General features: G+C 45.1%; 1 protein-coding gene across 1 annotated transcript; it reads left to right on the top strand.

The window, feature by feature from the left end:
- Positions 1 to 7,848: 7,848 nt before the first annotated feature.
- CNIH4 (cornichon family member 4) lies at positions 7,849 to 27,189 on the top strand. Its single transcript, XM_082704520.1, has 5 exons — positions 7,849 to 8,043; positions 11,529 to 11,597; positions 16,138 to 16,250; positions 22,901 to 23,041; positions 26,558 to 27,189. Exons 1-5 carry the CDS (start codon positions 7,975 to 7,977, stop codon positions 26,583 to 26,585), a joined length of 420 nt encoding a protein of 139 aa, XP_082560646.1. The 5' UTR covers positions 7,849 to 7,974; the 3' UTR covers positions 26,586 to 27,189.
- Positions 27,190 to 27,682: the final 493 nt, after the last annotated feature.

Below are 27,682 nucleotides of genomic sequence, written 5' to 3'. Positions count from 1 at the left end.
CTTGTTTTCTAAGGTTTGGGGGGGAAAGGCTTTGATTTATTTTATCTGGTTAAAGCTAATAATTCTGTTCAATAAGAAGGTGCATCCTCCTTTGAGATGTTTGCCTCATTCATGTCCCTGATTTTAAATAGAATGAAAATAAGATTTTGAGCTGGGATTTTATGCCTTAAGTCTACAAATGTTTATTGTCTATTCAATGTCAGGTCTGTGCTACCTTGAGAGGGTGACAGTCAGATATGGATCTGGAGCTTATTAATGTTCTGATGAGAGGGGCTGGCCATTGGCTGGCAAAACAATAAATCTATAATTAGAATAATGAGAAATAACAAGGATTTCACAGTAGTCCCTTTCATAAGAAGGTGTTCGATGGAGGAACATGGTGAAGAAAATAATCAGGGTCCTGTGGTATGGAATAACAGAGGGAGCCTGCCTCTGTCTGTCCCAGGGGTCAGAAGAAGACTTTCTGAGAACATTATATTTAGGAACCTTGAGGTCAACAGAAACTGGTTTTGTCAGAGGAGAGTTTCCAAAGGTAGGGAGTATGTGCAAAGGCTCTGAAGCCTTTGACCTGTTCAAGGAACAGAGAGAAATAAACTTCTTTCTTGTTTAAATCATCATCATTTGAGGTTTCTGTTGTTCACAACAAACATTATTTGGAGCAATTGTAGGTTATTTGAAGAAATTTTGAGAGCTGAGTCTAAGATTAATGGGAAAGAGCAAATGGCTGAGAAGAGCCCAACAATTCTTGAATGAGAACTCAGCACATCACTCTTTCTTTAAAACCTCTGTTGAGGGCCACCTGAGTGGCTCAGTCGGTTAAGTGTCTACCTTCAGTTCAGGTCAGGATTCCAAGGTCCTGGGATTGAGTCCCTCATTGGATTCCCTGCTCAGTGGGGAGTCTGCGTCTCCTGCTCCCTCTGTGCTTCCCCCCACCCTTAAGTAAATACATCTTTTTAAAAAGCTCTATTGAGGGGTCAAATGTATCTGATTTAAGTGTACAATTCAGTGATTTTTAAAATTGAGCTAATTTTACATAACAAAATATTCACCATTTTAACTATTTTGCAGTGTGAAATTGAGTGGTTCTCCATATGTTTGCCAGAGCTGTGCACGTGTCAACACCATGTAGTTCGAGAACATTCTTCTCAGCCCAAGAAGAAAGCCCATGCCACTGAGCAGTCCCTGGAAACCATGAAGCTTCTGTGTATCTCTACAGATTTGCCCGAACAAAAAGCCCCCACTTCCCCTTCAGCCCAGCCCCTGGAAACCACCATTCCACTTTCTGTTTCTACGTCTCTGACTACTACAGATACTTCATATCAGTGGAATCATACAGTATTTATCTTTTTGTGGCTGGCTTGTTTCAATTTAGTGTCATGTCTTCAAGGTTCATCCATGTTATGGGATGTGACAGGGTTTCCTCCTTTTTAGAGGCCAAAAATATTCTACTTTCTTTGTATATCACATTTTTAAATCCCTTCATCGCATCAGTGGAAATGTGGGTTGCTCCCACCTCCCTGCTATCTTGAACAATACTGCAGTGATCATGGGTGTGCCAATATCTCCTTGAGATTTTGCTTTCAATTCTGTGAAGAGATACCCAGAAGTGGGATTGCTGGATCATGTAGTAAACCTACTTTTACTTTTTCCGAGGCATTCCATACTTTTTTTCATAGCAGCTGCACCATTCTGCATTCCCATCAACAGAGCATGGGGGTTCCAGTTTTTCACATCATTGCCAACACTTGTTATTTTCCTGTTTTTGGTTTTTGGGTTTTTTGTTTTTGATAGTGCGAACCTACTGGGTATGAGATAATATCTCATTATGGTTTTGATTTGCCTTGGTTTGTTAGTTAATAGTGTGGAGCATACTTTTATCTGCTTGTTTGCTATTTGTATGTCTTCTTTGGAAAAATATCTGTTTGAATCCTTGCCAGTTTTGTAATCAGGTTATTTTTGTTGTTGTTTTTCTTGAGTTGTAGGAATTCTTTATGTATTCTTTTTTTTTTCTTTATGTATTCTTGTTAAACCTGTACAGATGTAGAATTTCAGAGCTTCTTCCATTCCATGGGTTGCCTTTCTGCTCTGTGAGCTGTTTCCATGGATGCACAGGAGTTTTGTTTTATTTTGTTTTTTAAAGATTTTATTTATTTATTTGACAGACAGAGATCACAAGCAGGCAGAGAGGCAGGCAGAGAGAGAGGAAGAAGCAGGCTTCTGGCTGAGCAGAGAGCTCGATGTGGGGCTCAATCCCAGCACCCTGGGATCATGACCTGAGCCGAAGGCAGAGGCTTTAACCAACTGAGTCACCCAGGGGCCCCTTGTTTTGCTTTTTTTAAAAGATTTTATTTATTTATTTGACAGAAAGAGATTACAAGTAGAGAGGCAGGCAGAGAGAGAGGAAGGGAAGCAGGCCCCCCACTGAGTAGAGAGCCCACAGAGAGGCTCAATCCCAAGATCCTGGGATCATGACCTGAACTGAAGGCAGAGGCTTAACCCACTGAGCCACCCAGGTGCCCCTGCACAGGAGTTTTTATGTTTCATGTGGTTCCATCTGTTTTTGCTTTTGTTGTCTGTGTATTTGGTGTCATATGCAAGAAATCGTTATCAAATCCAACGTAATGGAGCTTTCCTGCATATTTTCTTATGGGAGTTCTGCATTTTTCTTTTACTTTTAAGGACAATTTTCTGGATATAGAACTCTTTGTTTGGGACTTTGTTCTGTTTTGTTTTCTTCTTCTAGCACTTTGATTCTGTTACCCCAGTATCTTCGGGTCTCCAGGGTTTCTGGTAAGAAATCAACTTTAATCTCATTGAGATTTTGACTCTAATCTTATTGAGATGCATGAGTAGTTACTTCTTTCTTTTGCTTTCAAAATTCCATCTTTGACTTTAAATTGTTTGATTATATTGTGTCTTGGTGTGGCTGTCTTTTGGGTTTTCCTACTTAGCATTTACTGAGCATATTGAATGTGTAGATTCATGTACATAGTAGTCATTATTTTTTTCAAATATTCTTCCTGTTCCTTTCTCTCTCTCCTTTTCTGGCACATATGTTGGCATTTAATAGTGTCCCACAGGTTTCATAGGGTCTGACCATTTTTATTTGTTTTTCCTTTCTTCCTCTTAGACTATGTCATTTCAACTAGTCTATCTTCAAGTTTGCTGATTATTTTTCTGCCTGCTCAAATTTACTGTTGACACCCCACTGTGAGTTTTTCATTCTAACTCCTTAAATCCTACACAGTAGTGTGCCCCCCAGGGGTTTTTTCTTTTTCTTTTTTTTTTTTTTTAAGATTTTATTTATTGATTTGACAGACAGAGATCACAAGTAGGCAGAGAGGCAGGCAGAGAGAAAGGAAGGGAAGCAGGCTCCCTGCCGAGCAGAGGGCCCGATGTGGGGCTCCATCCCAGGACCCTGAGATCATGAACTGAGCCGAAGGCAGAGGCTTTAACCTATTGAGCCACCCAGGCACCCCTGTTTTTGGTTTTCTTAAGAGAGGGAGGGGAAGGCACACAGAGAGAATCTCAAGCAGGCGCCATGCCCAGCGCAGAGCCACATGGGGAGGCTCAGGGCTTGGAGCTAAATCTCATAACTCTGAAATCATGACCTGAGCTGAAATCAAGAGTCAGACACTTAACCAAGTGAGCCACCCAGGTGCCCCAGCCTCTGGAGTTCTTATATTCAGGCTTGTCCACACTGAGCCTCCAACTTCTTGACAGTTACTGTTCAGGTTTTCCTGCCCCAGTGCTGGTTCCTGGAGTTTTCAGCCTTGGTAAGTTGTGATTTTATCAGTCTGTCTATATCACCTATTTGGAGCAGTAACCTCACTTCTCTCACATATCTAAGATTTTTAGTGTACCTGGCTTTTTGATTATTGTTAGGACCCAGTGGTAATCTCCAAGCTCTCCTTACAAGCCAGACTGGAAGCCAAAACAGTTCAATTTGGACTTTTATTTATTTTTAATTTTTTTAAAAGATCTTATTTATTTATTTGTGAGAGAGACAGTGAGAGAGAGCATGAGAGGGGAGAAAGTCAGAGGGAGAAGCAGACTGTCCAAGTAGCAGGGAGCCTGATGTGGGACTCGATCCCAGGACTTTGGGATCATGACCTGAGCTGAAGGCAGTCACTTAACCAACTGAGCTACCCAGGCACCCCAATCGGGACTTTTATTTATTTATTTATTTATTAAAAGATTTCATTTATTTATTTGACAGAGGGAGAGAGATCACAAGTAGGCAGAGAGGCAGGCACAGAGCGAGGAAGGGAAGCAGGCTCCCCACTGAGCAGAGAGCCCAATGCGAGACTCAATCCCAGGACCCTGAGAACATGACCTGAGCCAAAGGCAGTGGCTTAACCCACTGAGCCACCCAGGCACCCCCAATTTGAACTTTTAAAATAGAACCTATAGGTACGCCTGGTGGCTCAGTGGGTTAAGCCGCTGCCTTCGGCTTCGATCCCAGCATCCTGGGATCGAGTCCCACATTGGGCTCCTTGCTCTGCAGGGAGTCTGCTTCTCCCTCTGCCTCTGCCTGCTACTCTGTCTGCCTGTGCGCTCTCTCTCTCTTTCTGACAAATAAATAAATAAAATCTTTTTAAAAAATTAAAAAAAAAATTCAAACTATATTTTTAGGTCCCCGCACAATGGGGAGCCTGCTTGTCTCTCTCCCTCTGCTGCTCCCCCTGTTTGTGGTCTCTCTGTCAAATTAATAAATAAAAACTTAAAAATAAATAAAATAAATAAAAAATACAACCTATATTTTATTTTTTAATTTTTATTTTTTAAAAGTATTTATTGGGGGCGCCTGGGTAGCTCCGAGGGTTAAGCCGCTGCCTTCGGCTCAGGTCATGATCTCGGGGTCCTGGGATCGAGCCCCGCATCGGGCTCTCTGCTCAGCAGGGAGCCTGCTTCCTCCTCTCTCTCTGCCTGCCTCTCTGCCTGCTTGTCATCTCTCTCTGTCAAATAAATAAATACTTTTTAAAAAAATATTTTATTTATTTATTTGACAGAGAGAGACACAGCAAGAGAGGGAACACAAGCACTTTCGGTTTAAAATATAGGTTGGGGGCACCTGGGTGGCTTAGTGGATTAAACCAGCTGCCTTCAGCTCGGGTCATGATCCCAGGGTCCTGGGATCGAGCCCCTCATCAGGCTCTCTGCTCAGCAGGGAGCCTGCTTCCTCCTCTCTCTGTCTCTCTGCCTACTTGTGATCACTGTCTGTCAAATAAATAAATAAATAAAATCTTTTTAAAAAATCAAAATAATAAAATATAGGTTGTATTTTGGGGCGCCTGGGTGGCTCAGTCATTAGGTGTCTGCCTTTGAGTTAGGTCATAATCCCTGGGTTCTGGGATAGAGCCCTGCATCAGGCGGCCTACATGGTGGGAAAGCTATTTCTCCCTCTCCTGTTTCCCCTGCTTGTGTTGCCTTTCTTGCTGTGTCTCTCTCTGTCAAATAAATAAGTAAAATATTAAAAAAACATTTAAACCAAAAGTGTTGATCTCTCTCTTTCACACATAGGTGCCTGCACACAAACATGCACACAGACACACACACACACACACACCCTACTTTCTGTTTTTTAACTCTGATCAATATTCTTCTCTCAAATTTTACTTTCCCCATAATTGACATTTCAATCACGTTTTGAGTTTTCAAGTAGGATGAGACAAAGGCTATCTTAATTAAAACTGGTACCTCTAACCCTTGATGGTGGTACCAGCGTTTTTTTTAGTCAGGATAAAACAACAGTTAAAAAATATGGGATAGCTTGTGTTTTCTGCTCCGTGAGAGGAGTGGGAAATGAGGTTTATGTTTTTAAGAAAATCTGCAGGGGTGCCTGGGTGGCTCAGTGGGTTAAAGCCTCTGCCTTTGGCTCAGGTCATGATCTCGGGGTCCTGGGATTGAGCCCCATGTCGGTCTGTCTGCCCAGCGGGGAGCCATCTTCTCCCCCACCCCACCTCCTGCCTCTGCCTACTTGTGATCTATGTCTGTCAAATAAATAAAATATATTTTAAAAATCTGTAATAATTTTAATGAAATCTCTCCTTACAGTCAGTATAGGTCATTCATTTGGCAAACAATTCCGAAACACCAGCTATTTACAGGATGGAAGGTGCTAGGGGGCAAAAATACTAATAAGATTTGTTTCTTTTTTTGCAGTCCAAGGCATGGCTGGCTGGGCATGTCAAGGAGTGTTGTGTGAGCTCTCTGGAGAGGTATGGACAAGGTGCAGTAGGAGTGTAGTAATAACTGGTGTATAGATAAACTGTTACCTGTCTGCCTGGCTTTAACCTATGGACCCTTAATAATCCTATGAATTTATGCTTTGTCAGGCAAATCCTGTTGGTTTGCCTTCATACTAATTCCCCTAGTCATCTTCTTCTCTCCTGATTGGTATCCTTGCAAACTTGTCCCCCTTTCATACATTTAGTGCACCAAACAGAAGGATGTTTTTAGAATGTAAGTCAGAACAAGGTACTTTTTTTGTTTTTTTTAAGATTTTACTTATTTATTTGAGAGAGAGGGAGAGAGAGAAACAGCGCACGTGAATGAGCAAACATGAGCTGGGGGAGGGGTGGGGGAAGAGAGGCAGACTCCCCACTGAGCAGCACCCCCACTCCCCCTTCCACCTTCCTTCCACCCCCTACTCTCCTCCAACTCAGGGCTCAGTTGGAGGACTGATATTGTGACCTGAGCCAAAGACAGATGCTTAACCAACTAAGCCACCCAGGTGCCCCTACACCAAGGTACTTTTATACTTAAAACTGTCCAGTGGTTTATTATCACACTAGAATAGAAGTTAAACTCTTTGGGAAGGGTCCCCAAGACCTGTGTGACCTTACCCTGCTCCCTCTGATGTCCTCTCAAAACTCTCACATCCTTCTTCATCCTAGTACAGCCACACTGCCTTCTCTCCTATTCTTCAAGACTACAGTATCTGTGAGCAATAGGGTGTTTGCAAACACTCTGCCTGAAAATCTTCAGGGAGCTGTTCAGATTTCAAATTAAAAGTTCCTCAGCCTGCCTTTCTCTGATGGTTCAGTTGGCAACAGTTTCCCCTCCTCTGTCCTCTTCAAATTACTTATAACTGCCTGTCATTAATACAGTTTGTTGTCCTCTGTCTCCCCCACTGTAATGGGAGCTGCAGGACCGCGAGGACTTTCCCCCTCTTATTCATCATGTATCCCTAAGGTCCAGGAACTGGCATATACAAGCTGCTCAGAAAATATTGGTTGAATGAACGTATTACTTTGCCCTAATGGGCCTTTAAAATGACATTTCCTCTCTATTTGTTCGCTACCTATTTGCCTGTCTTGCCTCGCACTTTCCTGTATCTCGGGTGTAGGGCAGGTCCTGGCATGTTGTGGGGGTAGTAGAGTCAGTAAGTAGTTGTTGAATGAATGGATGAGATGACCTGCAACACCTTCAAAAATCTTACAGTCTAGAGTGGAGAGAATCGTTGCTGTCACAGAATAAGCAAGGGGCCGTGAAACCTCCGGAGAAACGGAGATCAGGAAGAGCAAGTCTCAACGTGCGAGCCAAGGATTGTTGCGGAGACACTTGGGCTGCAGGAGGAAAACGTCTTAGCATTGCCAATTCGAGGATCCTGTGGGGCCTACGCGGAATCCAAAAGAAAAATCGCACACTATAACAAATTGTACCAGGTATGCAGCAGATTACCAGCGTTCAGTAATTGCTCGTTGATTAAGTCTTGTCATAATTTCTGGAACGAATCCGCCCTTCCCTCTCGCGGGTGTTGGTGCTGACGAACTACACTTTCCAGCATGCATCAGAACTACGGCGGCCGGGGTGGTTCGCGGGGCGGACTACAATTCCCGGCATGCCGCGCCGTGGCATCCGCACAACGCGCCCCAGCGGCCTGGGCGAGGGCCTATCAGGGGCGGACGGGCGCGGCGGGCGCCGGAGCCGGTTTGACGGAAGGAGCGGCGGCGGCGGCGGCGGCGGAGGATGGAGGCGGTGGTGTTCGTCTTCTCTCTCCTCGACTGTTGCGCCCTTATCTTCCTCTCGGTGTACTTCGTATCCTTGCCTGAGGCGGGCGGAGGCCGGCCGAGCCCGGCGCCGGGGAGACGGGGCTGAGGCGGGGCCGGGCAGGTGCGCGGGGACGAGGGCGGCCCGGTCGGGACCGGGACCGGGGCGGGGTGGAACGACGGCCCAGCGAGGGAGGGCCTTCGGGAAGCCCGCCGTTCCCGCCGCCCCCGGCCCCGCCCCGAGCCGCCCGGCGGCGGGCCTCCCTGGCGGGGCCGCGGGGGACGCTGGGGTCCCGGGCGAGCGGATGCGACGAGCCGGCTCCGGTCTCTGTGGGAGACAGCCACCGCCGCCCTTGTCGTGGCACCGGGGCCTTGGCGGCCTGGCGCCGCCTGGGACGTGGGCGTCGTGCGGGACCGGCCGGGGCTGGGGCCGGGGCAGCCCTCTGCTGGGGACCGTGGGGGGCCGGGTGCCCGTGTGTCTGTGCCGAAACGGCGCCCGCACGGAAGACTTGCTCCTGTGCTGGTCCTCAGACTGGTGTCCAGGCCAGCGCGCGTGAGGGTTGGACCCGCACCCTGCATCCAGTCTTGGTCGTCCCCCAGTGCACCCTCCAGTTTAGGATACTAGGAAACAAACACGGGGAATTGCATGGTTTTTCTTTTCCTTGGAATTCACTCTCAGTGCTTTCTGATGGAAGTAAACTTTTTGCCAGAGCATCCCGGCTTTTAGGATGTTTGTAGCGTGAGTTTTCAGCGTGACCTCACGCTGTATTGTAGTCGGGCGGTCCGTTGGAGAGAAGGACAGAATTTGCAGTCAGGACCCCTTGCTTTACTAGATGTTTGCTGTGCACAGTGCTTCACCTCTCTCCGCCTGGGGTTTCTTATCTTTACAAAGGGACTTTTTACTTCCCAGCTCTGGGTGTGTACAAGAGCTCAGCCCTCAGCACGGTGCTTGCCTCCCCCGCCCCACTTCAGCTGCACTTTTTACTTGAACTGATGAATTCTAATGAGGAGAATCTTGAGTTGGCTTTGTTTTGTTTTAAGATTTTTTTTTTAAGATTTTATTTATTTATTTGACAGAGATCAGAAGTAGTCAGAACGGCAGGCAGAGAGAGAGGAAGCAGGCTCCCTGCCGAGCAGAGAGCCCAATGTGGGACTAGATCCCAGAACCCTGGGATCATGACCTGAGCAGAAGAAGGCAGAGGCCCCAACCCACTGAGCCACGCAGGTGCCCTGTTTTAAGATTTTTAAGTAATCTGTGTAGCAGAAGGCTGGGGCTGGAATTCACAACCCCAAGATCAAGGCTCACATGCTGTACCAATGAGACAGTCAGTCAAGGGAGAACCTTGAGTTTTATTGGGTTTGGTGAACTGAAAGGGCAGAATCACAGGGCCAAGTTTTGACGACCTATGCCCCTCTTGTGGCCTAAGGATCTGGGACTTACAGAGAAATGAAACATGAATTTCTGTGTTTGCAGTTTGGAAACTAGGCTTGATAATTTAAAATGGGCGTGGCTTGTACCAATTTGTGTGTATGGAAAAAACGTTAGGTGGAATATTTGACTTAGACAATCAGGTACCTTTAGGGGTTTTTTTGGTTTGTTTTCTTTTTTCTTTTTTTTTAAGATTTTATTTACTTATTTGACAGAGAGAGATCACAAGTAGGCAGAGAGTGGCGGGGAAGCAGGTTCCCTGTTCAGCAGAGAGCCAGATGCAGGGCTCAATCCCAGGACCCTGAGATCATGACCTGAGCCTGAGCTGAAGGCAGAGTCTTAACCCACTAAGCTACCCAGGTGCCCCTAGGGCGTCTTTCGATGAGATTCAGCATATTGCTGTATTTTTGGATAGCTGAACCAGCTTAATTCTAGAGGCAAGAGGTAGAATGGTAGAATATTGTCCCGTAGGGATAGAAGTTTTCCCAGACTTTGAAACATGAAGGAAACGGGTGGAGTTCAAAATCAGGCAGGGCAAAGGTGAAGATTCAAGTGTGTTTATGGCATTTCTGGATGACTGGGTTAAGAAAGAGAGACATACTTAATTGAGGTGGTAGTAGAAGGTCAGATGGGAAACGCCGGGTTAGAACAGATTTTGAAGAGTTTGCGTGTTAAGGCGGGAAGGCTTTCACTTTATCCTCTAGCCACTGAATATTTTTGACATGAACAAATGGCGTATTAAGAAGATGAATCTGCAGAGTGGGTTGGAAATGGGAAAGACTGGAAGGTAAACCACTGGGGAATGGGCCCATGTGGATTTGAAATAGTTCTGATTGTGGGCAGGTGAAAAGGAGGGATTCCTGGGCGGAGTGAAGAGGAGGGCGTTGCCCAGACCTGCGGGAGGCTGCTTGTAGGACATAAAACAAAGGACAGAGAGAACTTGCCATGTTTTGAGCTTGGGCAAATGGTGCTTGTGTCATCGACAGAAAGAAAACACATTTGGAGGCGGACAATCTGTGGAGAAAATGATGCGTTTGACTTGAATTGTATAGAGGTGTTAGAGAGAATATCCATATGGAAATGTTTAGAATTTAGGTGAGAACATTTATTTTTACTTATTTCATTGGACATTTTCTTTTCTTTTCTTTTCTTTTTTTAAAGATTTTATTTATTTATTTGTCAGAGAGAGAGCGAGCGAGAGCGAGCACAGGCAGAGTCAGAGGGAGAAGCAGGCTCCCTGTGGAGCAAGGAGCCCGATGTGGGACTCGATCCCAGGATGCTGGGATCATGACCTGAGCCGAAGGCAGCTGCTTAACCAACTGAGCCACCCAGGCGTCCCTCATTGGACATTTTCAAGCATGAAAGTAGAGACCATAGAGTAATAACCCCCCTGTTTCTGTGACCAACAGTGATTTTCAGCATTTTGCTTTCTCCTTTCCCGGGGGGAGGGGATGTGGGAACATTTCACAGCAAATCTCAGGCCTTGTATCGTTCCGTTGAGGACTTTTCCTTCCGAGTCACACGTCCTCAACGAGTTTGCATGTGGTACTAAAAAGCATTTTTTGCTTAATTCTAGTAGAAAGTATATTTAATATGCAAGGTTTCGGAGATTGTAAAAAGTATGAGGAAAACAGGTCATCTGGAAGGAGGCATGGCCCGTGCTGACATAAGACCGTCCTGTATCGATAGTTTTGTATTTTATTCTTTTGTCACATCCTGAGTCTTCAAAGACAGTTTATGAATCTGTCATAGAGAAACACTTTTCGTATTAGTGGGAATTCAGGTTTAAATTCACATTTAAATTTTTTTTAAAGGCCTTATTTTCTGTTTCTTAACAGTTAGTGTTTGATTTTTTTAGGAACTCCCATTGAACGGTCTCATATGGGTCACTTTAGAATTGAGCATAAGATTATTTTGTGAAAATAACTTGTTGAAGGAACAGAAGTCAGAAAATTGAGTTGTCGAATGAGTGAACTTTACGGAGATAACTACAGTCTTTTCAAGTCAAATCTCATTCTGCGTTGCATTAGGGTTTCTGTCTGAAACTTAAAAATAAAAATTGTTGTTCTCAAAGAAGTCTTATTATTCCTTATCTTGATCTTCAGATAATTACATTGTCTGATTTAGAATGTGATTACATTAATGCTAGATCATGTTGCTCGAAATTAAACAAGGTAAGACATTTCTTTACTCATTTCCGGCGCTAAAGGTAGTTCTGCACTTTCTGTGTCAGAGATTACTTACAGATAACCAATGTATGTATATTTGATTTTGAAGTGTTTATCTGCTTATTCATTGGAATGTTTGTAGAGCTGTGTTTTTGCAGTATTTTAGATCATGAAACTATACTAGAGGACCTCCCCAGAAATTTTCTTTACAGTGCTTCTTCCTGTGCCCACCAGTACTTTACGAGGGAAAGGCTCATTATGAGGGTAATTGTCTTTGTCTTCTGTGTCTAAACCCATCCTACCTGCTCGTGACAAAAAACCTCAGTCTTTTTCTTTTTTTAAACATTTTATTTATTTGACAGAGATCACAAATGGGCAGAGAGGCAGGCAGAGAGAGAGGGGGAAGCAGGCTTCCCGCTGAGCAGAGAGCCCGATGCAAGCCTCGATCCCAAGACCCTGGGATCCTGACCTGAGCCGAAGGCAGAGGCTCAACCCACGCGCCCCAACCTCAGTCTGTTTTTTGTTGCATAAAAGACAATCTTCTTTTCGTGGCTGGCTGAAAAATGGAATTAATGAGTTGGATTGTTTCAAGGCCATTTTACTTTTGGTATATAGTCAGAACTTGATGTTGCTAAGAATACTCTCGAGTTGCAGGGTTGTCTGCATGGAGGAAAACCAGTTAGTCCTGATTCATTTTATGGGCTGAGCAGACAGAACAGCTTTCTGGATAAAAGTTCATGTTAACAATTCACTAAATACTAAGAGGTGCTTTTGGCTTGACCTAAACATCATTCTGTGTGTCTTTTCACCTCTTCATCTACTTAACGAGGGGAAAAAGTCACATGTGGAAAATTAAAATTTCTAGTAAACGATACTCCTCTTGTTTTCTTTATTTTGTATTTTCTGGAACATGGCTTAATATAATGACAGATTTTAAATAAAAGATTTTGTATATATCCGCTGTACTTAAAGACTTCTAAAAAAATTGAGATGTAATCCATATTATATTAGTTTCAGTCCTCCTCACCTTCACAAGAATGATTAAATATATATCTTACCAGCTGGATTGTATTTCTTTTTATATTTCTTGCTTATGCAATATTTTAGGGGGCATTTAATTGGGTTTTCTTTTATAAAAATAAAAGTTGAAATGCAAAGATAAGATTACCTGGATTTTTCTATTGAGAAAATTACCCTTCAATTTGAAGTTAAGTCATTTTTTTAATGTAAAATTTTATTTTTCTGAAGGTAATATTTGCACACAACTCGTCAAAGATATTACAAATCTTACACTGAAAAATAGCAGTCTCTGTCTGACCCCTTTGAATCATATCTGTCACACTTTTTAGGGGAAGCTGATTTCCACACTTGAGCTGTTAATTTTTTTTTTGATATTTATGTCCATATTTCTTTTATATACTCGAACTGCTATTTCTTGATTTATCATTTTAAGTATCCCCTATTGACTTCTGAGGCAATATGATAGATTTAGTTCTTAGGTACCTCCTTCCCTGAACATCACCTCTCCTATTTTCCTTTTTGGGTTAAATTGATATTCAGTGTTTGTGTTTACATTGTTACTATGTAGTGTTAAAATAACATGCTAGGGGAGCCTGGGTGGCTCAGTGGGTTAAGCCTCTGCCTTCGGCTCAGGTTGTGATCTCAGGGTCCTGGGATCGAGCTCCGCATCAGGCTCTCTGCTCAGCAGGGAGCTTGCTTCCCCGTCTCTCTCTCTGCCTACCTCTCTGCCTACTTGTGATCTCTGTGTGTCAAATAAATAAATAAAATCTTAAAAAAAATAAAATAACATGCTAATTCTTTTTTAGTATTGAGCCTCATGATAGGACAGTCATCATATTTTTCTTTCTTTTGTGTTTTTCTGGATAGTTTTCTCTTTCTCAGTGTTAATAATTGCTACGTTTTTAAAATTTCCTTAGTTTTCACTTACCTGTTATGAAGTCTTTTCAGATACATCTTTAAAGTTTTCCTGTACTATTTTCTACATGGGTCAAACATTAAAATAATCTATCAGGGGAGCTCTTTTCCAGGTGACCTTTCTTCCTGACACCACTTTCCTCTTGCTGTGGTCTGGACTGGCCATTTCCAGGCCCGCCCGTAGCCCGCATCCTGGGATACCTGGTCTGGGCCCTCCTTGGAAGTCATGTCTCCCTTCCGATCTGCTGTTCTGTTTTGCTGGAGTAGCTTCTTGAGATATGGTACATGGGGTCTAAATTTGGAGGCCTTGCCTGTTTGAAAATGTCTTGTTCTTACCTTCGGCAATAGTTTCTCTGAGCAAAGCGTTCGTTCGAGGTTGGCGAAGATTCTCTGTCAGAGTTTGAAAGACATTGGTCTTCTGAATTCTCCTGTCATTCACATGGGGCAGTATGATGCCCTTTTGATTTCTAACCTTTTGATGTGACCTTCCCACCCCTCCCCTCCGTCTTTTCTCTTCCTTGTTCTCTCCAGGATTTTGGGGAATTTTGCAGGGCTTCCCCTTTCTGTGCCTTCCCTAAGGCTTTTTTCATGTGCTGTTTCTACCTTCTGTGGCTCTTTCAACCTGGCACATCTCTTCTTTCTTTGATAATGTGTGCCCCCACCCCCACACCCTCCCCCCCACACCCCTTTCCCTCCCCTTCTTTTTCAACAACTGGATAATTCATCTGCTGATTATCTGCTGTTCTATTTTAAAAGTTTTATCTGTTTTTTTTTCCCTACCTTTTTGTTTCAAGTTCCCTGTGCTTGCTCTTCTGATTTTCTAGGGTGCACACCATTTTACGTCAGGTTTTTGTTTCTAAGAGCTTGTTGTCTTCTTCGTTCAAGTTTGAGTTTCTTAGCGCTCTGAGAATCTTGATTTCGTGGTTTTTTAAATTTCCTTGTGCTTCCTCCATTATCTCTGTTCCCTCCAAGCTCCTTAACCCCTGTGTTCTCCCCTCTCAAATTAGAGGCATTCCTCGATTTTTGGTACTGGCTGTCTGTCCATATGCAAGGGTAAAGCCCTGAAATGCTTTACTGGGAGACAGACTCCACTGTCGGGTAATTGGTATCTTCCTGGGCTTTTGTTGGGGTACCGGACGGGCAGTTGTTTTGTCTGTGTTCTTTCTTGTGCTGTTAAGTTACTCCAGGGGAGAATTTTCCAGGCTCCTGCTGGGGGCCATAAGCCTAGTGCTGATTAGGGGAAGAACAACACATTGCTAAGGAGGGAAGAGTATGAAAACATAGGGCTTGGTTGAAAGTAAGTAAAGCAATCATCATCTTGTTAAGTATCGCCTCCTAAAACTTTTGCTTCCAGTTGGTCTATGGAAAACAAGGTAAGAAATAGAGTTTGGAAGCTCCTGCTGTGTGGACGGAGGGCACAGAGAGAGGGAAACTGCCCGCTCTCCCTAATTCTGTGCAGCAGGGATTGTCAGCTCTGCATTACAGATGAAAAAGGCTGATGAGAAAGTCGTGGCTCAGAAAGGGCAGACGACCTTCTTAAGATTGCTAAACTCATCAGGAGGCTAGAGGATGAATTCCACTCCAGGTTTGACTCTGCCGCTCGCACCTGTCAGCAGTAGGCGCAATTGGTTACACTTAAAAAAAAAAATCTGTATTACATATAAAAAGTTCCTGTTGATTTCATATTAGGTCTAAGGCCTAGCAAATCCCCTTTTTGTTTTTAAAAACAAGTTTCTAAAAATCTTAATGCAGAGAGCCCTGGAGCCCGTGGGTTTGGGCTTACACTGTATTGTTCTACCACTTAGGTAGCTTTGTAACCCTGGGCAAGTTACTTAAGCTCTCTTGAGTTTTTCCCATTTCTGCAAGTGCAGGTTACCAGTTTGTGTCTGCATGAATATATTAACTTCCTTTAGAAGAAAAACCTCTATTCTTATGGGAGGAAGATTACTAGTGAATGGAGGACCTGCTGAAATAGCTCTCTTGTGCAGGAGAACTAGATAGAGTGTCACCCAGTTGACAAGGGGAGCATAGAGGGCAGTGGGTACTGCCCAGCCAGTAGCTGACATCTTGGTTCATTACCACATCTGCTCAACTTTGAGCTGTTAATGTGATCTATTAAAGAACCCGTGTGTGTGTGTGTGTGTGTGTGTGTGTGAGAGAGAGAGAGAGAGAGAGAGAAATGATTTCCATCAGGATTCTAGAGATTGGAAGATGTTTAAGATTGATATTCTGACTTTCAAGGCATTATATATCTGGATATAAACCACCCCAAATTAGAGTAAGAGGCTTTAGCATAGATGTTGGAATAGAAAGTAAATGATACTCCATTTTCCCTCTAGTTGTCATTCATGCCTCCTTCGTGAATGAATCTGAACCTTTGCTCAGGATAAAACGTAATTGAAATTTAAGGTCGTTATTTTTAAACTGTGCCCTGATGTATTTGCATGGGGTATGCAGTTTCTGCAGTATGCAGATCTGGGTCATCTGAATCTAAAAATAATCTTGAACCACGAGCTTATAAATTCTGTGTATTCATTGATTTAACTTCAAATAAAAGGTGCATTCAGGAAGAGCACAGGGGCAGATGTAATACTGTGTTCTTCCTTTGCAGTGGGTAATCCCAGAGTTGATTGGCCATACCATTGTCACGGTATTAATGCTCGTTTCACTGCACTGGTTCATCTTCCTTCTCAACTTGCCTGTTGCCACTTGGAATATATATCGGTGAGTATAGTTTGTTTACAGCTTTGCGTCATGGCAATTTAAAAGAACATTTAAAAAAAAGTAATAGCTTGGGGCGCCTGGGTGGCTCAGTGGGTTAAGCCGCTGCCTTTGGCTCAGGTCATGATCTCAGGGTCCTAGAATCGAGTCCCGTATCGGGCTCTCTGCTCAGCAGGGAGCCTGCTTCCCTCTCTCTCTCTCTCTCTGCCTGCCTCTCCGTCTACTTGTGATTTCTCTGTCAAATAAATAAATAAAATCTTAAAAAAAAAAAGTAATAGCTTTTTCTCCTGTAATAAAATATGTATCAGTCATGAAATAAATGACAGCAGAATGCTACATTAAATCAGAATACATTTTTATTTTCTTTGGTATGCTGGGCAAGTAGCAATTTGCATGATCTACTCTTGTAAAAACACAGATTTACAGGTATAAATTTAGACAATATGGAATGTTTAGTTGAGTTGTCTAAGGAATTGTGTGGTGGTTTCCATTAAGAATGACCCAAAGTTGGGGTGCCTGGGTGGCTCAGTGCGTTAAGCAGCTGCATTCAGTTCAGGTCATGATCCCAGGGTCCTGGGATCGAGCCCTCCATCAAGCTCCCTGCTCGATAGGGAGCCTGCTTCTCCCTCTCCCTCTGCCTGCCACTCAGCCTACCTGTGCTCTCTTTCGCTGTCAAATAAATAAAAAAGCCTTAAAAAAAATACCAGAAGACCTTGTTTTTTTTTTTTTTTTTTTTTTAATTTTATTTATTTATTTGAAAGACGGAGATCACAAGTAGGCAGAGAGGCAGGCAGAGAGAGAGAGAGAGAGAAGCAGGCTTCCTGCGGAGCAGGGAGCCCGATGCGGGGCTCGATCCCAGGACCCTGAGATCATGACCCGAGCCAAAGGCAGCAGCCCAAACCACTGAGCCACCCAGGCGCCCCCCAGAAGACCTTGTTTTAAAAAAAAAAATGATCAAAAGCCTGAGAATGTAAGATTCTTTTTTTTTTTTAAAGTGTTGAATGGGAATTTTTTTTTTTTTAAAGATATATTTGACAGATCACAACTAGGCAGAAAGGCAAACAGAGAGAGAGAGAGGAGGAAGCAGGCTCCCTGCTGAGCAGAGAGCCCGATGGGGGACTCAATCCCAGGATCCTGAGATCATGATCTGAGCTGAAGGCAGCGGCTTAACCCACTGAGCCACCCAGGCGTCCCAGAATGTAAGATTATTGTTATTTATTTATTTATTAAAAGATTTTATTTATTTGACAGACAGAGATCACAAGTAGGCAGAGAGGCAGGTAGAGAAAGAGGAAAGGAAGCAGGCTCCCCGCGCTGAGCAGAGAGCCTGACGTGGGGCTCGATCCCAGGCCCCTGGGATCATGACCTGAACCGAAGGCAGAGGCTCTAACCCACTGTGCCACCCAGGTGCCCCAGATTCTTGTTATTTATATCTGCAGGTTTTAATTAGTGTATATCTGGAATGCTCCAGAGAGACTTTCATTTTAAAGTCTGCAGACTAGATAATGTCAGAATTCTAACTTAATGAATTTAGGAAGCTTTTCAAAAGCTTGGTGTAAACCCTTATTGGATGTGATAGTATAGTTGAGCACTTGTACAGACAGTATGTATTTTCTTTAAAGAACTGTGGGATAATCTTGGCAAACCTAAGATTATTTTTAGTAGTTTGCTGTTCTGCTAAATTTTTAGGTTTTGTTTGGTTTTCTGTGTTTGTTTTTTTTTTTCTACTTTTATCTAGTTTTGGGGCAAAATCATCAGCTGATCTTGATTTGTGGTTTTTAATTTTTATTCATTTTTTAAAAGTTTATTAATCTTTAAAAAATTAATTAATTAATTATTATTTTTTTCTTTTTAAAGATTTTATTTATTTGTTAGAGAGAGAGAGAGAGAGACAGAGCACAAGCACAGACACAGAGTGGCAGGCTAGAGGCAGAGGGAGAAGCATGCTCCCAGCCAAGCAAGGAGCCTGATGTGGGACTTGATCCCAGGATGCTGGGATCACGACCTGAGCTGAAGGCAGCCGCCCAACCAACTGAGCTACCCAGGTGTCCCTAAAAATTAATTTATTATGTTTAGTAATCTCTGCATCACATGTGGGTCTAGAACTCATGACCCTAAGATCAGGAGTCACACGCTTTTCCAGCTGAGCCAGCTGGATGCCCCATACCTCTGAGTTTTTAAAAGTGCAGTTAGAGGGCTCCTGGGTGGCTCAGTTGGTTGAGCCTTTGGCTCAGGTCATGATCCATCGAGTCCTGCATCGGGCTCCCAGCTCCTTGGGGAGTCTGCTTCTCCCTCTGGCCTTCTCTCTGATGCTCTTACTCATTCTCTCTCAAATAAATAAATAAAATCTTAAAAAACAAATTTAAAAGTGCAGTTAGTAAGAATGACAAAGAAAATAATAAAGGAGCGGTGGAAAGAGGCTAGGGAGTACATGGTAACGGAAGGCCTGAGGATGAGGAAGTGAGTGGATTTGGGGGAATGAATTTATACATAAAGATCGTGAGATTAGAACCTGAGCTACGGAAGAGAGTTTAAATCTCCATACCTTTTTTTGGGAGGGAAAGACTTAATTTTTCTTTCCAGTTTCTTTTTGCTCTTCTGTGGTCATCCCATAGTCCAACCCCCTGACCTGAGTTCAGTGAGAAGCATGCACTTCTCACCCACCTACTAAGGTGCAGGTCCGCGCAGACCTGGTGCACAGCTCCGTGCCCCTGGGGTCCCTCTGAGCAGAACGTGAATTGGGGAGTGAGAGCGGGACCCTCTGAGGCTGGATCTTAGCCATATCTCAGTGTACCCCATCAGTCCTCTGCAGGCCCCAGCAGGTGCCAGAGGAAGAGCAGGCTTGGGTGCAGCTGCTTTATGCAGAGGATAGACTATAGCAGGAGGCTCTGTGAGGTTTTAATGGGGAGGACAGTAGAGTCCATGGCTTCTCTTCCCTGTCATCATAGAGATTGTGTGGGTTTATTGCCCTGATGATGGCTGCAACAGATTGATGGTTGTTCATAGATTTACTTTCTCTTTAGAAAGGTTGGGGTGGGGACACTTGGGGGGCTCAGTCGGTTAAGCATCTGCCTTCGGCTCAGGTCCTGATCCCAGGGTCCTGGGATCGAGTTCCGCCTTGGTCTCCCAGTGGGGAGCCTGCTTCTCCCTATCCCTCTGCTGTTCCCCTGCTTGTGTGCACTCTTTCCTCTCTGTCAAATAAATAAAATCTTTTTAAAAAACAGAAAATAAAGGTTAAAAAAAATAGATGGCTCGTTTCCTCTTTTCAGACGTCTATGCTTTATGCTTTTGGCGCTGCAGACATCTGAAATGGACTCTGCCGCAGGACAAAGAGGCAAAACACAGGATAACAGAATATACTAGTTCAGTTCGAGGTAGACTGAGGTGCCGGAGGAGCGGTGGGAACTCTGGCTGGGAAGAGAGGCAGATGGCTGCACTTGGGCCGCTTGTGGAGAGCTTGTGTGAGTGGAGCTGTGCAGGGTGGGTGAGGGGCTCCCCCTGGGCATGTTAGAGGTGGGGAGGGCTGGAAGGGAAACCAGGAGGCAGATGTGCAGGGCAGATTTAAGGACGCATCTGGCGGCAGTCACAGAGATGAGGAATGGGAGCAGATGAAGCACGGGATGGGTCACACAGAATCTTGGTCCATGGAGTTGGTATATAAATATGAGAGTAGTAGTAGTGTGGAGTTCACCCATTTCGATTTTTTTTTTTTTTTTTATTTGAGAGAATGAGAGAGAGCGTGAGAGGGGAGAGGTCAGAGGGAGAAGTGGGCTACCCGCTGAACAGGGATCCCGATACAGGACTAGATCCTGGGCTCCAGGATCATGATCTGAGCCGAAGGCAGTTGTTTAACCAAATGAGCCACCCAGGCACCCCAAGTTCACCCATTTAAAGTATTCTTTTAGAACGTGTAGAGATTTCAGCAGCCATCACCACAGTCTATTTTAGAACAGGTTCATTACTCCAAAGGAAAGCCCCCTCTACCCATTAGGTGCCACTCCTTCCTGCCCTCCCCTCCCCAGTCAGCAGCCACCCTCTACTTTCTGTCACCCAAGATGACCTATTCCACACAGACGCATCCTAGAGGAGAGTTCAGTACGTGCTCTTTTGTGGCAGGCTTTTCTCACTCGCTGTTGTGTTTTCAAGATCCATCTGTGGGTGGCTGATGTCCGTTCTTCACTCCGTTGTGTTTCTGAATGATAGCCCACTGTACGGGTAGACTACGTTTTGTGTGTCCATTTGCACTGGATGGGCATTTGAATTGTTTGTTTTTGGCTGTTAAGAGTAATTCTCCCGTGAACATTCATGTGCACATGTTTGTGTGGAGATCCATTTTCATTTTTCCTAGGAGTGGACTTTTATCTAGTTTTGGGGTAAAATCTAGATAAATTTGGGTCCTCCGGTAACTTTGTTTCACCTTTGGAGGAACTGCCTAGATGTTCAGAAGCAGCTGTGCCGGTTTACCTTCCCGCCGGCTGTGTGTGTGAGGGTTCCATCATTTCCACGTCCTCGCCAAGCTGTTGTTGTGTGTTTTTATTTAAGTCCTCTCCACACCCTGGGTAGTGCTCGAACTCATGACCCAGAGGTCAAGAGTCGTGTGCCGTTCCACCTGAGCCAGCCAGGCACTCCGTGTCTTTTAACTTGGCCATCCTGCTGGGTGCGGTGTTTGGCTGTGGTTTTGATTTACATTTCCCTAATGACTAAGGGAATTGAGGACCTTTTAATGTGCTTAGTAGTCATTCACGTATCCTCTTAGCATGTTTTGAATAGGTAAATTGATCAAATATCTTTGCGAAGACTTTTCTGGAAGCATCGTGTAGTATCGATTGGATGGTGGAGAAGAGCCAGGAGGGTAGGGAAGCCCGTTCAGAGTCTGGGCTGAGACTGTGCAGCTGGAGCGAGGTTGGGATGCAGGAACTGGAAAGACCAGCTCTGTGGAAGCAGGATGAGGAGGGAGGGGAAGGGTGGGGTGGAGAGAGTCTGTGAGGACCACCTGGAAAATGGTGACAGTGCTGCTAGGTGACTTGGACATCAGAGGAGGACAAGACTTATCAGAGACAGAGCTGAGATGTCTGGACACTCACGTGTCAAGCCCTCTACTCAGCTCTAGGTGGGCTGCAAGATTTGGGGGAGAGTTTCAGATTTGTGGGACTCAGGGAGGGACATTTGGTTTCACAGAAGTTGTTGTTGAGAAACTGTGTGTGTGGCAGGAAAGATTCGGTGACAATGCAAGGTTGGGACTCATTGTTTCACTAGTGGCACAGTCTGGGTGTCGCTGCCTACACTTACACTGCTGGACCTTCCAGAAGTGGCCTGATTTCCTCACTTGGAAAGGGAATTGTTTGGGGAAGAAGACTGTGACATACACGATGACATGAAATAAATATGAAAGCCTTAAATACTCCATGGTATGTTGAACATAGTATCTTCAGGATTTTTTTAAGATTTTATTTATTATTTGTTTGACAGAGAGATCACCAGTAGGCAGAGAGGCAGGCAGAGAGAGAGAGAAAGCAGGCTCCCTGCTGAATAGAGAGCCCGTTGCAGGGCTCGATCTCAGGACCCTGAGATCATGATTTGAGCCAAAGGCAGAGGCTTAACCCACTGAACCATCCAGGTGCCCCTCTTCAGGATTTTTTAAAAACAGTTGAACTCTTCTGAGTGTGTGGGAACAGTGGGAGGAATTGGTTCGGAGTCGGAAGGAGGTGCCCATTCATGTCCCACTGTGGCCAGGCCTCCGCCGCTATAAGTACATTTTTGGCTCATGAGGTTATCATTACTTAATAATAGCTTGAATTTGGCCTGTTTTTGTTAAGACTTCCATAAACTTAGACATCGGGTGTTGACTCTGAACTATCTAGTGTCTTAACTAAAGAGGAGTTCTGTCTTCACTGTGGAGGCACTTGCATTTTCGTTCTTTCTTCTCTAAATTGTGCTTATAAGCTGGGCGCCATTTATAAACCTGCAGACTGAGGTGTGTTATCTCCAGATCAGCAGGAGCACAGAGGAGGGCTCGAATCTGGACACAGAATCTCTCACTGTCTTCTGTGAAATGGGAATAATTATGTTTGTCACTACTTCTTCTAAAGATCTTGCCTCAGGGGTCCCTGGGTGGCTCTGGGTCATGGGATCAAACCCTCAGTTGGGCTCTGCTCAGTGTGGAGTGTTCTTGAGATTCCCTCTCTCGTTCTCCGTCTGCCTCTCTCCTTGCTTGCTTCTGCACATGCTCTCACTCATGAATTAATCTTTTTCAGAAAAGATGTTGCATTTATTATTTTAGAACTTTGTTAGATAAAGAGGTTTCTAAGAACTTGGTAAGATTGGTTTGGTTTGGAGTCCCCTTTATGTGTGTCTGGTGGAAAATGGCTGTAGGTAATGACCAGATTAGGAGTTTTCTATGGGTGGGTAAAAGGGTCTCGATAGTAAAATATCCTTCTCTAGCGTGTCACTGTATTTTTTTCAGAGAGCAGGAAATGGCAGTACAAATTAACAAGCATATCTTTCAAAGGAAAACCACGTGGCACCCTGTTCCCATAGGGTCTGGACTTAAGGCTGCTACGATTGGTTCACTTTTCAAGGTTGGCTCTTATTGAATACCTACTTTTGAGTATTTATACTGATGATCTGATTTCCCTCTAATGTGTGCACACCAGGTTCATTATGGTGCCGAGTGGGAACATGGGAGTGTTTGATCCGACGGAGATACACAACCGGGGGCAGCTGAAGTCACACATGAAGGAAGCCATGATCAAGCTTGGCTTCCACCTGCTCTGTTTCTTCATGTATCTTTATAGGTGAGTTTAAAGAGGCCTTGCGGCGGTTCCGTGTATCTGATGCCCGCTCTTGGGTGAGGTGCCACTGGCCTGTCGGCCTTAGTGTGGGCGATGCAGAGCTTCGGGAGATCCTGCAGAATTCTGGTGGTTGTGTGCATTTTGTATGTGTCACTGAATCCGTGTGTCGTGGGACCTGCGGTGGAGCTGCTCTGTGGCGTTCGTTATGCCTTGGCTCCGAGGCCGTCTTGTGCTTTCTCTTCTTCCCATGTCTAGGCCTCACTGCTGATCATGAGTGGTGCAGGCCATCCTCCTGGGGACTGGCCCACTGTGGGTCTCCTGGGGGTCAAGCATGGAGAGCTGAGAGTTGGCCTGGTCTTTGTCCATGGTGAGGACCTGAGCATGGCGCTGCCTCACCAGCATCCCTGGTGGCCCATTCTGGTGGAACCGCGTCAGCCTTCCGGTCGCGGCACATGGGACATGAGGGCCCCCAGCAGAGACTGGCCCTCAGACATGGGATGCCTCGTTATGTCCCATGTTAAACTGTGTTGTAGAGATAAGCGTGCCATTTACTCCTTTATCTGTCCCAGGCTGATGGATAGAGCAAGGAAGAGAAACAAGATCATTGTGCACATATGATTTGATGAAACCTTTTGGAGGCCAGAAGTCAGACTTAACTTTTGTATGCAAGCTTACCTAGATCATGCCTATTCTTTTCCCTAGGTAAATTTAAATTTTTACACAGGCATGAGGACTCTTAGGAAGAACTTGTGTTGAGCTAAATTTCTATCATTCAGAGGGTTCCAGTAATTAGAAACTGCATAGAGATGGCAGTTTTTAAAAATTACTGTTTTGTTTGAAAGAGTTTTGAAGTTCGAGCCATTCGTCTGCCTGATAAAGCAGGCTTTCTAAAATCCTTTCACTGGGCTTAGTCCATCCACAGACTTAGATTTGGATTGAAATTAGGTTAGATTCTTTAGTTTTCATTATTGGTCATATTTAGTTTTCTTAATTTTTTTAAGAATTATTAATTTTTATTTATTATCATTAATTTTTAAAAAAGATTTTATTAATTCATTTGAGAGAGAGAAAGAGATCACAAGCAGGCAGAGAGAGAGGGGGAAGCAGGCTCCCTGCTGAGCAGAGAGCCCGATGTGGGGCTCGATCCCAGGACCCTGAGATCATGACCTGAGCCGAAGGCAGAGGCTTTAATCCACTGAGCCACCCAGGCGCCCTATTGTTAATTTTTTAAAAAAGTAATCTCTAAGCCCAGTATGGGGCTTTAATTCCTGTCCCTGAGATCAAGAGTCCTATACTCCACCAACTGAGCCAGCCAGGGGTCCCTTTCCTGGTTTTTAAAATACAGAAAAGCAGGGATGTTGGGCAATAGAGGTTACCAAAAAAAAAAAAAGAGGGGTGCCTGGGTGGCTTAGTGGATTAAGCCTCTGCCTTCGGCTCAGGTCATGATCTCAGGGTCCTGCGGTCGAGCCTTGCATTGGGCTCTCTGCTCAGCAGGGAGCATGTTTCTTCTTCTCTCTCTGCCTGCCTCTCTGCCTACTTGTGATCTATCAAATAAATAAATAAAATCTTTAAAAAAAAAAAAGAGGGGCTCCTGGATTAAAGCCTCTGCTTTCGGCTCAGGTCATGATCTCAGGGTCCTGCGATCGAGCCCTGCATTGGGCTCTCTGCTCAGCAGGGAGCCTGCTTCCCCCTCTCTCTGTCTCCGCCTGCCTCTCTGCCTTCTTGTGATCTCTGTCAAATAAATGAATAAAATCTTAAAAAAAAAAGAATTTATCTACATAGACATTTAGATACATTGCTATCTGTAGACATCTATGTTAACTAACTTGGATTTAAATATAGATAAAAATAATTTAAAAACTGGGATAAAAAACACACTGGTATCGTTTTCTGATTCTCATACTGCACCTTACATTTTACGTGTTTAATTTTCAGTCCTTACTTTAAAAATGAAGAAGAAAGAGCAAAGAAGTGTACTAGTAACACGATGACACACCCTTTGTAACATGAAACTACCTGAAGGTGTCTGGGCCGCCAGAGAGAGAGGCTGTGGGCAGGGCTGGAAGCAGTGTTGATCACAGTAGAGCCCTTCGTGGGTGTGGGGGTTGGGGGATGCGGGGTCTGGGAGGAGGATCCTGCCTAGTAGATGCCAAGTCCTGGGATTTGAAAGTGCACACGAGTCTCCGGGTGGGCGGTGGTTGGCTTCACGGTAGTGGGACGGGACTGGAAGTGGGCGGAGGGGTTGGGGTGCTGCTGGGGCAGGTTGAGGGGGACCCCACACAACCAAGTGTTAGGTAGGCAGCCTTCGAGGCTGGTTTGGGAGACACCACATCCCTCTTTCTTGCCTCACGTTCTGAGCTTGTGTCTTCTACCTTGCTGTGGCCTCACCCCTGGTTGTCACCTGTGGCTTGCACCCCGGATGAGGGAGCAGTCTCAGAGGACACGCTGGTCACACTTTCTCCCTTTCGGGGCTGCTCCTGTGTCTGGTGGCTTTATTCCCAGTCATCTGGTCCCTCATGCAGGCCCCCCAGCTGGTCCTCTCCGGGTTGCCTGCTGCATGGTGGACGCTCAGGGTTTGTCCCATGGAATTAGAGGGGGAAATACCCATCTTCTTAGAGAGTGCTGGAGCCCATGCCATTGGTGTTGGGTTGGGTGTCGGCCTAGTGCAGGCTGGGCCTGGCCATTTACTCTGTGACCCAGGGCTACTTTCTGAAGCTCTCTGCGACTCAGTTTCTTCGTCTGGAAATGGGATTGTAACCAGTACCTACCTCGCTGGGTCATGATCTGGACTAATTGAGATAACACACATAAAGCACTTGGGTTTGTGCTGACCTAACTTTAATGTGCGGACATCTTTCCAGAGTGTGTGTTTGTGCTGTGCATGGCGTACACTGATGTGGTGAAACTTGGACAAGTAAGGACACCATTAGTGCTCTGTGCTCTGATCCTCTGCTCTTAGCACAGCCAGGCTGACATCAGTACAAGGACATGATGGCGGTCCTGTCGCCACTGTTGGCTGTGGTGGTTTTAGCAGAATGTACTGGATAACTGCCATGGTCCCAACATTGCGCCTGGGGGGCCACACAGAGCCTGGCGCAAAAGCGGGGTGCCGCTAAGCTTGGTGCTCAGTGCCTGCAGGGGCGAGTCCTGAGCCCGCCCTCCTAGCCGCTGTGCAGTCTGTGCAGGGGCATCCCAGGGGGACAGGGATCAGTTCTTGGTCCTGGGGACGGCACGTGTGAGGTCTGGCTGGACAACTAATTTTGGTTTGTTTTCTGGCCGTGGCTGCTTCTGAGCTGTAGCCCAACATTGGTTTTAAGTTACGCTGCCACCCCCTCCCCAGTTATTTATTTTGGTTACATGAAAAAAGTTGGGGCTTTGAGGGGCCCTAAGTAGATACTCTTTTTAAAAAAAAAAGTGCCAGTGGTTGCTGAGCCTCGGAGACGTGAGCCCGGACAGAGCAGACCTCGTGGGCACTGTGCTTGGGAGACGCTGGTTAACACTCGTCTCTTCTTTCCGCAGTATGATTTTAGCTTTGATAAACGACTGAAGCCCGAGGATCTGTGCCCGAGTCCGTCTGCAGCACGCAGCCCAGGAGCCACAGGCGGCAGAACTCCTCAGAACCGCAGCCATAGCAGTATATTTTTTCCTCTTTGAACAAAAGAAAAATATTTTTGCTGTATTTTTACCATATAAAGTATTTAAAAACACGAATTGAGTTTTTGTAGATTTCTGGTTCTCAACTTTAGCCCAGACCCTGACCCATTTCTCATCGTCTGTGTGCTGAAGATTGTCATCCCTACGTAGCGGTGGGAGCACCACGCCGGCCTCGCGCGCCAGAGAAACAAAGGACACACGTCAAAGGGAAAGCCCTCCAGACTCTCTGCTGAGAAGGCAGAGTGCAGAGCAGTGCTGTTAATCTGGGCAGAGGAAGAGAGAAATTATCCCTCTTGCGGCAGCTTTGTTGATTTAATTCAGTGTAAAGATGTATGGGACTGTCAGCTCAAAGTCTTTTCATAAGAATGTTAACAGAAAATGGCATTTCAAAAAATATATCTTTCTTTGCAGAATCTGTGAAACCCCATAAGCCATTTGTCCAGGTATGATGTAATTCCTGCTTCTAGAAAAAAAAATAAATCAAAAATTCAAACTTTTATCAAGAATTTTCATTTAAAGCCACTGCCTTCAAAATCACCTTCAAACCTATTCTGGCCTCAGATACATTGCCTAATGGGTTTGGAGAGGTGATTTGGTAGAAGATGCTTATCAGATTAGAGCAGGAATAGCCTGGTCACCAAGTGACCACGGAGCCATTACCGCGCCGCCTCTGACCTGCCGTGCCCATGTCCACCCTGTGACCAGGGACAGGCTGTCTCGCGGACGTGGAGCTCCCCAGCCAAACTCTGTTCCCTGGAGCCGGGCCTGCTCTTGGGCTTGGCGTGAGTGTTGAGCTCTTGGGCTCTGTTTGCTGGGCAACGTGACCCAGCTATTGATTCTCGGTTCTGCTTCTTGCCCTGGTGTCGCCATCTGGAGCCCTGGCCTCGAGGTCGGACACAGCTGTTTCACGGCAGAATCCGAGGGAGTTGCCCATGTCCGGGCAGAAGTGGGCAGCTATGCAAGGTGTGGGGTCACCAAGAGGTCAGACGC

The sequence above is a fragment of the Mustela nivalis genome, assembly GCF_964662115.1.
Source record: "Mustela nivalis genome assembly, chromosome: 16".
NCBI classification, from domain to species: Eukaryota; Metazoa; Chordata; class Mammalia; order Carnivora; family Mustelidae; genus Mustela; species Mustela nivalis.
The sequence above is the reverse complement of the archived record's forward strand: the minus strand, read 5'-3'. Positions and strand labels throughout refer to the sequence as shown.